A 14,732-nucleotide genomic window follows, 5' to 3' on the forward strand; every position below is an offset into this window, starting at 1 on the left:
GCTTGGCGGTACCATCATAGTTCAAGGATAAAACCACGGTACATTTCCATGATTCAGACTATACCATGGTATACGTGAAAGTACCATTGTAGCACCATGGTAGATTTTTGTATCTAGATCAGAGCTTTAGGCATTAATTGGGCAAAAGAGCAGAATTGGGCTGCCTGTTTAAACGAAGTCTACGTATCCCACTATGTCATTTGTAGTCACAGGTGTTGCTCCACTGTTTTTCATATCATCATGGTTGCTTGTTAGTTTTAAGTTATTTAATTATTTAGAGAGGAGGGGAGCATGTTTTACCAAGCAATTCTTTTTGACATAGACCATCATTTTGATCCAATATCAATGTTGTCGTGATCCTCGCTTTATGAGACAATACAATTCCCACAAAGTGGGTTAAACCTACTGGCACAATGCGTAGTGCGACTTCCTTTCACGCCAGCGGCCTGGGTTCGCTTCCATGCCCCGCTCGCTACAATATCATTACAGAACATCTCTTGATTATGACCCAGATAGAAAGTACCGTCAGCTGTTGTAATAACTTAATCTGTTATTCGCAGAAACATGGTTGAACATGTAACCAAAACAAATGGTTGAATGTGTCTGGCTGTTCATGTCATTCAAACCCAGAGAGTCTGTGTGGATGGTTCAACCATAGAGTCCAGTTAGTGGATATTATGGCCCAATACCAAAACAACCCCTAGAGTCTAGACCAGGGGTACTCAACTCTCTCCTACAAGGTCTGGACCCTGCTGGTTTTCTGTTCCACCTGATAATTAATTGCACCCACCTGGTGTGCCAGGTCTAAATCAGTCCCTGATCAAGGGGAACAATGAAAAAAGGCAGTGGAAATGGCTTCGAGGTCCAGAGTTGAGTTAGAGGGGTGTAGATCATATGCACTTGTGGAGATGTGAGAGGATTTGACAGGTGTATGCAATACACAGTGAGGGAAAAAGTATTTGATCCCCTGCTGATTTTGTACGTTTGCCCACTGACAAAGAAATGATCAGTCTATAATTTTAATGGTCGGTTTATTTGAACAGTGAGACAGAATAAAAAAAAATCCAGAAAAAGGCATTTGAAAAATGTTATAAATTGATTTGCATTTTAATGAGGGAAATAACTATTTGTCCCTCTGCAAAACATGACTTAGTACTTTGTGGCAAAACCCTTGTTGGCAATCACAGAGGTCAGACGTTTCTTGTAGTTGGCCACCAGGTTTGCACACATCTCAGGAGGGATTTTGTCCCACTCCTCTTTGCAGATCTTCTCCAAGTCATTAAGGTTTCGAGGCTGACGTTTGGCAACTCGAACCTTCAGCTCCCTCCACAGATTTTCTATGGGATTAAGGTCTGGAGACTGGCTAGGCCACTTCAGGACCTTACTGTGCTTCTTCTTGAGCCACTCCTTTGTTGCCTTGGCCGTGTGTTTTGGGTCATTGTCATGCTGGAATACCCATCCACGACCCATTTTCAATGCCCTGGCTGAGGGAAGAAGGTTCTCACCCAAGATTTGACGGTACATGGCCCCGTCCATCGTCCCTTTGATGCGGTGAAGTTGTCCTGTCCCCTTAGCAGAAAAACACCCCCAAAGCATAATGTTTCCACCTCCATGTTTGACGGTGGGGATGCTGTTCTTGGGGTCATAGGCAGCATTCCTCCTCCTCCAAACACGGCGAGTTGAGTTGATGCCAAAGAGCTCCATTTTGGTCTCATCTGACCACAACACTTTCACCCAGTTGTCCTCTGAATCATTCAGATCATTGGCAAACTTCAGACGGGCATGTATATGTGCTTTCTTGAGCAGGGGGACCTTGCGGGTGCTGCAGGATTTCAGTCCTTCACGGCGTAGTGTGTTACCAATTGTTTTCTTGGTGACTATGTTCCCAGCTGCCTTGAGATCATTGACAAGATCCTCCCGTGTAGTTCTGGGCTGATTCCTCACCGTTCTCATGATCATTGCAACTCCACGAGGTGAGATCTTGCATGGAGCCCCAGGCCGAGGGAGATTGACAGTTCTTTTGTGTTTCTGCCATTTGCGAATAATCACACCAACTGTTGTCACCTTCTCACCAAGCTGCTTGGCGATGGTCTTGTAGCCCATTCCAGCCTTGTGTAGGTCTACAATCTTGTCCCTGACATCCTTGGAGAGCTCTTTGGTCTTGGCCATGGTGGAGAGTTTGGAATCTGATTGACTGATTGCTTCTGTGGACAGGTGTTTTTTATACAGGTAACAAACTGAGATTAGGAACACTCCCTTTAAGAGTGTGCTCCTAATCTCAGCTCGTTACCTGTATAAAAGACACCTGGGAGCCAGAAATCTTTCTGATTGAGAGGGGGTCAAATAGTTATTTCCCTCATTAAAATGCAAATCAATTTATAACATTGTGACATGTGTTTTTCTGGATTTTTTTGTTATTCTGTCTCTCACTGTTCAAATAAACCTACCATTAAAATTATAGACTGATCATTTCTTTGTCAGTGGGCAAACATACAAAACCAGCAGGGGATCAAATACTTCTTTCCCTCACTGTATAAAAAATGATACAATCAGCTTCCTATTTCCACATTGATTGCTATTCCTCCACTTTTTCCCACGTACACTTGTAACGAGATGTTTATATGTCCGTAAAGTGTGATTCCCTCTGCATTTCACTCTTTAGTTGAGGGAGTGGTTCTGGTTTTAAATCAGCTGAAGTTCCGCTGCCTCTGAGAGAACCGTCGGTTTCTCATTGAAGAGTCGTCTCGTCTTCTGAACAGTGATGCAGTTACTAGTAGCGTCTGTTTTTCAGAAGGCGTATCAATAAATAAAATGTTCAGAGAAAATAACCTCGTACTGATAGTAGAAAGGGTGCAGCTACATTCAGCATGAGATCACTAACACGTACCACCGTCTGCATCCAAACTTTCCAAGACATGAAGGTTTTAAAATGATTTCGGACTACCTCAGGACTTATTTGTCGTAGCTATTTTTGATACATGGTAGAATTGGCCCTCTATTGCCCCTGTCCCTGAGTAGGTCATGAATCTTCTGCCTTGCTGTAGCATACAGGAAGAACCTGAGGCACTAGGCCCATCTGAATAAACTCCACAAAAAACTAGTGCGTCTGTTTTTCAGAAGTAGTTTCATTGAACCCAGTTGGTCCCTTTTAATGAAGTAATCACTAGAACTTCAGATTTGTTTTGTTTCTATTCAAAAAGCAACAACTCACACCTAGATAGGTTAATTACTGGTGCTGGCCTGCATTCCATAGAATAAAATATATGGACTTGTTACTTTTGAGTTTCATCCTCTAAAGATAAAAGCCTCTAAAAATAACTGCAGCTGTATGAAATGGCCATGGTTGGATTGGAACTACTTTCATGCCCATTTTAAGGGGAGCTTGTATATCAGTGTGACTGCCTCTTCCTCAGTCTCTGCACGCCTGCCAGCCCAGCAGGGCCAAATAATATAATCAAGGACATCGTAAATAATGCCCTGGTATTCGTCATAGGGGGAAATTCACATCAACAGACCAAATATGGAGCCATAAACTGTTCCACTCTCCATCCTAAACAATGTGGGGTGTAATGAAATAGGGGAACGTTTATAATCAAAACGAACGGCTTCCATGCGGGGTGAATCATTTAAATTCAAATAATCAGTGGTTAATAAAATAAACTGTTAAAAGACCACTTAGTTCTAACTCCTAATTTAAACAGAGCGTTTTCGCAACCAATTACTCAACCTTGTCGGTTATGTTGAACGGTGTGGAACCTTTTTAAACCGCCTACAAGACTATAATGATCCTGAACGAACCCCGGGGTGGCAGGACCTCTGCTGTACTAGAACACAATGATCTATGATGATTAATATACATCCCTCCTACACCAAACAGAGAGAGGGCCACAAACAAATAGATTGGAAACGGGAACAAAATCCTCCCAGCAGGCTCATTAACTGCGAAATAAGCTCAAGCTTCGCTTTTACCTTTACACACACACACACACACACACACACACACACACACACACACACACACACACACAAACACACCAGCCAAACCACTCTCTCTGAGCAAACGCACGCACGTACACACAGCCGACAGCCAACACTCTCCATTCCCTTATGAGCGTAGTTGGCTAAGGCCGGTTGCCTCTACCTGCTCGGCACTTCAGTATCCTTCCCTAATGCACGCTTAGCCTGGCCATTCCCCCCTACTCTCTCTGGCTGCCTACATGCATTTCCGTCATGCACACTTGGGCAGAGCTGCAGGCGCTGTTAGGGGAAGGAGCCGTTTCCCTTTGAAATAATCCCATCCCCCTGGATGACAGCAGTGTCTCTAGCCGTTCACCCCGGGATAGATTGACTCTGCTTGAGGAATTCAGACGAGGAGCTGAAGAGTGGAAGCCTTGGAAGTGTCAGAACCCTTAGTTGAACAATGAGGCTGGGTGAGATTCCATTCTAGTACCTCCATGTTCTCATCTCAAGCCCTTCCAAGGCGTGGGCCCCGGGCGCAACGAATGAGGTGCATGGACCAGAGGAGGATGGTGGGATGAGCTATAGGAGGACGGGCTCATTGTAATGGTTGGAATGGAATAAATTGAACGTTATCAAACATATGGAAACCACGTTTGACTCCGTTCCATATATGCCATTTCAGTTGTTACAATGAGCCCGTCCTTCTACAGCTCCTCCCACCAGCCTCCTCAGGCATGGACATCACATATAAACTACCAACTGCGAGAATAAACAGCTTTAGGGAGTGTATATATAATATATCATTACAACTAATGGTTTTTGTGGTTTCTCCCTCTACTAGTCTCTAGAAGCAACAGAGTGTACTCCATCCTGCACGCTGACCTTTCCAACAGCCAAGCCTTCATGAAATATTCATAGACGCTGTTGATGTATTAGGATATGCAAAATAAGGCCTTTTTTCACTGGCACTCAGCACAAGGCAAAACAATCCTTGAGGAATCATGGTAAATTCTCCATGAGCCCCGTTTGAGAGTTATGCTTGCTTTGATCAAATTCTGAACCATTATAAACAAAATGAAATAGAGCAAAGAAAAGCACTGAATGTCTCACATGGACGGCCTCCAGATTAGAATGAATCGCTTAAAAATTAAGCAGGACAGATGGATTTTTTGAGCAGATTTTCTTTAGCTTCTCTTCTTGTAACAGCTGATTATTGGTTAGGAGAGGAGAGACGGGAGACCGCCGAGCACTATTACAGAATCGCTATTCATATAATTAGCAAAAAACGGCATGTGGAAATATGATACATTTATTTTCCCCTGCTTGAGGTAGGAACATTCATTTTACTTAATGTAAATCCTGTTTGAGCAGACAAGAATGGCCGCCACACAATTTTGGCAAAAAATAGAAATGGTATGAAGCAGGTTTTACGAGTTAAGACACTTTTGAAACAGAACTAAAGTTTGAAACAGAACTAAATTGTCAATCCAGCTACATAATGCAGTGACCTAAATGTATATCAAATCAACAGTTGCGAGTCCTGATGTGGATGGATGAAGTAATAGAGAAAAGTAAATGGTTAAAAAGAAACATTTTACAAGACTTTTGGAATATACTCAAGTTCCAGTGTGTGTATTAATTCAATATCCACATAATTGCCCGCTCATTAAAACTCATTTAAGGGATAAAATAAAGACATTGCTCAGTTCCAATACCCATAAAACCATTCCAAGAGAACTAAACACTTGGACACCTGCCCCAGATCATCATTAGGGAAAAGGGTCTAAAGGGCTTTTTCTTGACTGTAGGTCAAATATCATCATCATCAGTTCAACCAGGGTGATTCATTCTTCTCTGATCTCAAGACAAATCCCTCAACTCCTCCGAGATGATTGATTTTACTTAGTATCTTGGTCCAGCGACGGATGCTTTCTGTTTCCTTACTGTGCTGTATTCTCAGTTTGACACTGACCCTATGTTGGGTCCTATTCTATGTTCTTCTTATTGGACGAGTCCCTCCCTCCCCGATTCACTTGGTTTCAATACGTTTTCTCCCGACCGAACACAACCCTGGGTCGTGATCATTAAGGCAAAACGCAGCAAAACATTTTGCAACAACAAACGTAAATCTGTCTTCTTATTGGACAAGTCAAGGTAGTTCCTTTGGTTTTTCGACCTTCCTTTGGGTGCCAACTGAACATGCCTCTGGTTCACTGGGCGGCGTAGTTGTCCCCTCCAGCCCCGCCTCCAGCCCCGCCTCCAGCAACACCCACCAGCATGTTGTTCTTGGGGGAGCAGCTGTCTGGCTCCATGGTCATCACCTTGACAGAGTACCCATGAGTCTCTGCTGCCCAGGAGCGGTCCAGGTCCACCAGGCCCATGCACTGTTTACCTGGAGGAGAGGGGTCAAAGAGCACAGTGATGATGTCCCTGATAGAACAATAAGGGAGTTCCTTTATATTCCACACACTGGCAACTAAGAGGTGAATTGCAGTGCACAGATACAGTACATAACTAAAACAACTGATAGAATATTCTCCTGTCTCATGGTAGAATTGCCTTTGTTCTAATCATTCTAAGAATTTGCTTTCATATTACTATGGATAAACAAAGTGAGTCCTTTGTGGATACACCCTTAGGCCTCTTCTGAACTGTAGCAGCCTTTAAATCAGTTTATTGAAGTGAAAAAAGAGATGAAGACATTCCACCAGGATCTGTTCATCTTTCCTTATATGACCCTCATTCTAAACATTCTACTGCAGACGCTTCCTAGACCGGCCTCTTCAGTACCAACAACTCTCTTCTTGTCTATTAAGACTTTGGGATCACTGGCACTCTCCTATCAAAGCTTGCTTTAAAGGCAAAAGCCCACTAACCGCATTACGCTGCTCAGTGGCTCTGAAGCAGACCCAGACAGACAACAAACGCATCTACAGCACTCCAGAGTCTCAGACGGACCGAGGCTCAGATCTGACAGGCTCGGGGAATAAGGAATAAGATCAAAGACGGTAAGTGTGAGTTGAGGAGAGGTTGAGGAAGGGGTGTCATGGCGGCGGCAGCACCCCGTCAGCGGAATCTTCTACGACAGGAAGTGTCAGGTAGGGAACGTACGAGGGCGGTTCAAAGTGAAAACACAACGGGGAGTACCTTCACTAATTGAATGTGCTGGTATAGGATATGTTTCGCCTTTAAAATCACGATGAATAAGATTCTATGGACAAGGGGCCCTGATCCTAGATCAGCAAGCCTTCTCAGAGGCACTTTTTAAATATGGACCCAGGTACTGAAGGGAGTATCAGTTTGATGGAGATATACAATAATATCTAATAATTTCCCCTTTGACCTTGCGGTCAACATGAATCGACGCCATTGTGTAAAAAATTACATTAGTGGCCTGTTTGTGTTAAAAGGTGATCATTTATTTGGGGGTCAATCACAATGTATGTTTGAGTGACAGTGTGTCACCTATTAAGCGTCGTTCTGAAGGCAGCTGGACAGCCGTCTGGTCTGCGAAACGGCAGAGGATCATGTGCTCCTAAATGGAGAGAGAACAGAGAGAGAGAGAGAGAGAGAGAGAGAGAGAGAGAGAGAGAGAGAGAGAGAGAGAGAGAGAGAGAGAGAGAGAGAGAGAGAGCACAGAGAGAGAGAGAGAGAGCACAGAGAGAGAGAGAGAGAGAGAGAGAGAGAGAGAGAGAGAGAGAGAGAGAGAGAGAGAGAGATGGCGGGAGAGCACAGAGAGAGATGGCGGGAGAGCACAGAGAGAGATGGCGGGAGAGCACAGAGAGAGATGGCGGGAGAGCACAGAGAGAGATGGCGGGAGAGCACAGAGAGAGATGGCGGGAGAGCACAGAGAGAGATGGCGGGAGAGCACAGAGAGAGATGGCGGGAGAGCACAGAGAGACAGATGGAGGGAGGGAGAGCACAGAGAGACAGATGGAGGGAGGGAGAGCACAGAGAGAGAGCACAGAGAGAGACAGAGATGGAGAGAGAGCACAGAGAGAGACAGATGGAGAGAGAGCACAGAGAGAGACAGAGATGGAGGGAGAGCACAGAGAGAGACAGAGATGGAGGGAGAGCACAGAGAGCGAGAGAGAGAGATGGATGGAGAGCACAGAGAGAGATGGAAGGAGAGCACAGAGAGAGAGATGGAGGGAGAACACAGAGAGAGAGATGGAGGGAGAACACAGAGAGAGAGAATGTTAACTCAAACTCAAACTCAATTAACCGGTGCCCCCACACACAGCTACAGCTAAAACTCATCAGCTGATACACCAATATATGCACACATGACCAAGATGCTTTGGATAAGCATCTGCTAAATGGCATATTTATTAAATGTTTTATTTACACAGACTTCAATCAACCCCAGCAGCAGAACGTTCGTTCCAGGCTTTCCTGAAAGTCTCTGTATAAAGCCATACTGTACATCATTAGAGCCACACCTCTGACCTCTGGGAGGATGAGTCTCCTTCCTGCTCTTACCACTTCCTCATTTTTCTTCCCCAGAAGGTAAAAACACCAAAACCCAGGGAACAGTAGGCATCTTCTCATGTCTTTCTTTATTCACCATCTTGTCATCTTCTACACCCCTTTTCTACAACCCTACGGTAAAAACCCCAACCCCAGGAGGACACTAGTTATCCTCTAGCTCTAAGTGATTCTTCACTGCGGAAGGATCAGGACAGTACCGTCCTAGCCAAGGTTCAAACACTATGACTCAGCACCAAGCGCCAATACCTCACATCATTAGCGTTGTATTACAGCTGCGGAGTGCCATCTGTCATGGCGCTCCTCTGTCAGTCTGTTCAACTAGCTCGGGGGGGGGGGGGGGGGGGGGGGGAAGAGTGCACACCCGAGACTGTGATTGGTTGGTTCACTGTGTTACAGTAGCAGTGAAATGCCATATTGGTTTCTGTTTGCCACCACCACAGCCACTGGCCTAAGGTTTTAGAGTGAGGTGAAGAGGAAATTCAGCAACTCTGAGGACAACTGAAGTTGATAAAAGAATGGTCTTCATTTTGGCCTTTAGCCTTCATCAGGGTTTTAGAGCGGAAATAACGTAGTCGCAGTACAACAGCCTCTCTTCGCTAAGACGAGGAGCAAAGCACTAAAGGAAGCAGCAGTGACTAGATCAATAAAAAAAGTGGTCAGAGTAAGCAGATGCTAAGCTACAGTACTGCTTTGCTAGCACAGACTGGAATATGTTCCAGGATTCCTCCGATGGCATTGAGGAGTACACCACATCAGTCATTGGCTTCATCAAAAGCACCTCATCTTGTGCCCAAGAACACTATGGTAATCTGCCTAAACGACTACCGACCCATAGCACTCACGTCTGTAGCCATGAAGTGCTTCGAAAGGCTGGTCATGGCTCACATCAACACCATTATCCCAGAAACCCTAGACCCACTCCAATTTGCATACCGCCCCGACAGATCAACAGATGATGCAATCTCCATTGCACTCCACACTGCCCTTTCCCACCTGGACAAAAGGAACACCTATGTGAGAATGCTGTTCATTGACTATAGCTCAGCGTTCAACAACATAGTGCCCTCAAAGCTCATCAATATGCTAAGGACCCTGGGACTAAACACCTCCCTCTGCAACTGGATCCTGGACTTACTGACGGGCTGCCCCCAAGTGGTAAGGGTAGATAACAACACATCCGCTATGCTGATCCTCAACACAGGGGCCCCTCAGGGGTGCGTGCTCAGTCCCCTCCTGTACTCCCTGTTCACACATGACTGCATGGCCAGGCACGACTCCAACACCATCATTAAGTTTGCCAATGACAACAGTGGTAGGCCTGATCATCGACAACAACGAGACAGCCTAAAGGGAGGAGGTCAGAAACCTGGCCGTGTGGTGCCAGGACAACAACCTCTCCCTCAAAGTGATCAAGACAAAGTAGATGATTGTGGACTACAGGAAAAAGAGGACCGAGCACGCCCCCATTCTCATCGACGTGGCTGCAGTGGAGGATCCAGGTTGAGAGCTTCAAGTTCCTTGGTGTCCACATCACTAACAAACTAAAATGGTCCAAGCACACCAAGACAGTCGTGAAGAGGGAACGACAAAAGCTATTCCCCCTCAGGAGACTGAAAAGACTTGGCATGGGTCCTCAGATCCTCAAAAGGTTATACAGCTGCACCATTGAGAGGATCCTGACTGGTTGCATCACTGCCTGGTATGGCAACTGCATGGCCTCTGACCGCAAGGCACTACAGAGGGTAATGCGTACGGCCCAGTACATCACTGGGGTCAAGCTACCCGCCATCCAGGACCTCTATACCAGGCGGTGTCAGAGGAAGGCCCTAAAAATTGTTAAAGACTCCAGCCACCCTAGTCATAGACTGTTCTCTCTGCTACCACACGGCAAGCAGTACCGGAGCGCCAAGTCTAGGTCCAAGGGGCTTCTAAACAGCTTCTACCCCCAAGCAATAATCAAATGGCTACCCAGACTATTTGCATTGCCCCCCCTATTTTACACCACTGCTACTCTCTGTTGTTATCATCTATGCATAATTACTTTAATAACTCTACACGCATGTACATATTACCTCAACTAACTGCTTGCCCCCGCATATTGACTCTGTACCGGTACCCCCCCTGTATATAGTCTCGCTATTGTTATTTTACTGCTGCTCTTTAATTACTTGTTACTTATCTGTATTTTTTTTAACTGTATTGTTGGTTAGGGGCTCGTAAGTAAGCATTCGGTGCATCTGACTAATAAAATGTGATTTGACTAAAGGAATTAGTTGAAAATTAAATAGAATAGAATCGTTAATCATATTGTGATGATTCGACACAGAGGGAGGTTTAGAGAGAGAGAGAGAACTTGTATGTTAATTGCCGGAAAATGAATCCGGTTGCTTAAAATTGAATATTGATTTCTCTTTCCAGACTGCAATTACGCGATCAACTAAGTGGCCAAGTTTCTTTGTCAAAGTTTCTTTCAAACTAGACAGAAAAAACTGAGATAAATGACACACACGACTTTCCACCACCAAATACCCTAAATTCAGTGCAAAATACACAACCAGCATTTTAAGATGGGGAGAAACATTATTCTTTCATCTGTACACCAAATCTGTTAAGACATTAGATCATTGACTACATTCAGTCGCAGGATGATTTTTTTCTAGAGTAGATGGTCAGGAAGATAATTACACATCATTTGTAGACTCTAAAATGTACTGCAAGAAGCCCAAGCAGATACACTACCGTTCAAAAGTTTGGGGTCACTTAGAAATGTCCTTGTTTTTGAAAGAAAATAACATCAAATTGATCAGAAATACAGTGTGAACATTGGTAATGTTGTAAATGACTATTGTAGCTGGAAACGGCTGATTTTGTTACGGAATATCTACATAGGCGTACAGAGGCCCATTATCAGCAACCATCACTCCTGTGTTCCAATGGCACGTTGTGTTAGCTAATCCAAGTTTATCATTTTAAAAAGGCTAATTGATAATTACAAAATCCTTTTGCGAAGTTAGCACAGCTGAAAACTGTTGTTTTGATTAAAGAAGCAATAAAACTGGCATTCTTTAGACTAGTTTAGTTTCTGGAGCATCAGCATTTGTGGGTTTGATAACAGGCTCAAAATGGCCAGAAACAAATAACTTTCTTCTGAAACTCGTCAGTCTATTCTTGTTCTGAGAAATTAAGGCTATTCCATGCGAGAAATTGCCAAGAAACTGAAGATCCCATACAACGCTGTGTACTACTCCCTTCACAGAACAGCGTAATCCTCTGTCCAGTGTCTGTGTTCTTTTGCCCATCTTAATCTTTTCTTTTTACTGACCAGTCTGAGATATGGCTTTTTCTTTGCAACTCTGCCTAGAAGGTCAGCATCCCGGAGTCGCCTCTTCACTGATGACATTGAGACTGGTGTTTTGCGGGTACTATTTAATCAAGCTGCCAGTTGAGGGCTTGTGAGGCGTCGATTTTATGTTATTTTAATGGACAAAAAATTTGCTTTTCTTTCAAAAACAAGGACATTTCTAAGTGACCCCAAACTTTTGAACGGTAGGCCGGCTTGCAGTTGGAACTCTAATTTATCTCAAAGGTGTTCGATGGGGCTTTGTGCAGGCCAGTCAAGTTCTTCCACACCGATCTCGACAAACCATTTCTGTATGGACCTCGCTTCGTGCAAGGGGGCATTGTCATGCTGAAACAGGAAAGGGCCTTCCCCAAATTGTTGCCACAAAGTTGGAAGCACAGAATCGTCTAGAACGTCATTGTATGCTGTAACGTTAAGATTTCCCTTCACTGGAACTAAAGGGCCTAGTAACAAACCATTATTCCTCCTCCACCAAAATGTACAGTTGGCACTATGCATTGGGGCAGGTAGCGTTCTTCCGGTACCTGCCAAACCCAGATTAGTCCGTCAGACGGTGAAGTGTTATTCATCAGTCCAGAGAACGTGTTTCCACTGCTCTAGAGTCCAATGGTGGCGAGCATTACACCACTCCAGCCGACGCTTGGCATTGCGCATGATCTTAGGCTTGTGCTCGGCTGCTTGGCCATGGAAACCCATTTCATGAAGCTCCCGACAAACAGTTATTGTGCTGATGTTGCTTCCAGAGGCAGTTTGGAACTCGGTAGTGAGTGTTGCAACCGATGACAGACGATTTCTACGCACTGCGCGCTTCAGCACTTGGCAGTCCCGTTCTGTGAGCTTGTGTGGCCTACCAAATCACGTCTGAGCCGCTGTTGCTCCTAAAGGTTTCCACTTCATAATAACAGCACTTACAGTTGACCAGGGCAGCTCTAGCAAGGCAGAAATGTGACAAACTGACTTGTTGGAAAGGTGGCATCCTATAACAGTGAGCTCCTCAGTAAGGCCATTCTACTGCCAATGTTTGTCTTTGGGGATTGCATGGCTGTGTGCTCGGTTTTATACACCTGTCAGCAATGGGTGTGGCAGAAATAGCCTAATCCACTAATTTGAAGGGGTTTCCTAATACTTTTGTATAAATAGTGAATGTCTCTCTATTGTGCGTGGGAATAATTTGGAACAGATTTACAAAATTAAAATCACTTGGAGGTGATTCGCTGTTGTTTTTACAGTCTTAAGTCCAACATTTTTTTTATTATCTTTTTGTTAAGAAAACTGGGGGGGGGGTGGGGGGTTTGGGGGCAAATTCGGCATGCGGGCCGCCAGTGGGGGAACCCTGCCATACATCATTAAGATATTATGATGTCATCATCTCCTACCAGTTCAGTGCACTGTCAGTGTCAAGCGATAAGACTTAGGCCCTGTTCTGATACTGTGAAAAGGCATCCTGCCTTCCTTGAAGTTATCACTGATCTGACATAGAGCCTTGCTTTTACCTACCAAATATTGATGACTCCAAGGCAGGGAAGTAAGGATGTATTTGTCCTCCTGTGTGGCTCAGTTGGTAGAGCATTGGTCTTGCAACGCCAGGGTTATGGGTTTGATTCCCACAGAAGACAAGTACATCTGCTAAATGACTAAAATGTACATTTGGAACAGTATTTCAACCACCTCTGACCTCAATCAAGACATGAACTTCCTCAACATTCAGTCTCTTGACCGTCGATCTACTCATGATGATTAATGATGTTGTTTTGAAATTGCTTGTTTTTTTGTTGCTGTTGCTTTACAGCACCTTGACACGTCTTTATGTAATGAATAGCGCTATAAAAGTTGAATAAATTATTATTATTAGTGGTATTGTAACGATGTTGTTCCTGTAAAAGCTGGCTTTAGTTCCCAGGATACATTCAGGATAAATCAACAGGAGAGCTTAGAGGTTAGAAAGAGAGAATAAGCTACCTCCCCTTCTCTCTCTCTCTCCCCTCCTCTCTCTGCAGAGAGTCAGCAAAAGGAAAATAACATGACTAGGACTCCACTTGAAATTAAACCATGCATGTGTTTTGCATCTAAAACAGGGCTCTTCGGAGTCTATTAGGTTTTAGTAATGATATATATATATATATATATATATACACATATATATATATATATATATTATACATTGCTCAACAAAAATAAAAGGGAACACTAAAATAACACATCCTAGATCTGAATGAATTAAATAATCTTATTAAATACTTTTTTCTTTACATAGTTGAATGTGCTGACAACAAAATCACACAAAAATAATCAATGGAAATCCAATTTATCAACCCATGGAGGTCTGGATTTGGAGTCACACTCAAAATGAAAGTGGAAAACCACACTACAGGCTGATCCAACTTTGATGTAATGTCCTTAAAACAAGTCAAAATGAGGCTCAGTAGTGTGTGTGGCCTCCACGTGCCTGTATGACCTCCCTACAACGCCTGGGCATGCTCCTGATGAGGTGGCGGATGGTCTCCTGAGGGATCTCCTCCCAGACCTGGACTAAAGCATCCGCCAACTCCTGGACAGTCTGTGGTGCAACGTGGCGTTGGTGGATGGAGCGAGACATGATGTCCCAGATGTGCTCAATTGGATTCAGGTCTGGGGAACGGGCGGGCCAGTCCATAGCATCAATGCCTTCCTCTTGCAGGAACTGCTGACACACTCCAGCCACATGAGGTCTAGCATTGTCTTGCATTAGGAGGAACCCAGGGCCAACCGCACCAGCATATGGTCTCACAAGGGGTCTGAGGATCTCATCTCGGTACCTAATGGCAGTCAGGCTACCGCTGGCGAGCACATGGAGGGCTGTGCGGCCCCCCTAAAGAAATGCCACCCCACACCATGACTGACCCACCGCCAAACCGGTCATGCTGGAGGATGTTGCAGGCAG

General features: G+C 44.5%; 1 protein-coding gene across 3 annotated transcripts in view; it reads right to left on the reverse strand.

Annotated features, from left to right (window-relative positions):
* Nucleotides 1-5,251: 5,251 nt before the first annotated feature.
* Nucleotides 5,252-14,732, reverse strand: part of gstcd (glutathione S-transferase, C-terminal domain containing) — a 66,488-nt gene continuing 57,007 nt past the window's right edge. For all 3 annotated transcript variants that reach the window (XM_029766378.1, XM_029766376.1, XM_029766377.1), the window contains exons 12-13: nt 7,426-7,495; nt 5,252-6,352 (exon numbers count right to left, since the gene is read on the reverse strand). In XM_029766378.1, coding sequence (XP_029622238.1) covers nt 6,171-6,352; nt 7,426-7,495 — 252 coding nt within the window. In that variant the 3' untranslated portion in view covers nt 5,252-6,170. The remainder of the gene's footprint in view (nt 6,353-7,425; nt 7,496-14,732) is intronic.

Source organism: Salmo trutta, chromosome 11 (assembly GCF_901001165.1).
Source record: "Salmo trutta chromosome 11, fSalTru1.1, whole genome shotgun sequence".
NCBI classification, from domain to species: domain Eukaryota; kingdom Metazoa; phylum Chordata; class Actinopteri; order Salmoniformes; family Salmonidae; genus Salmo; species Salmo trutta.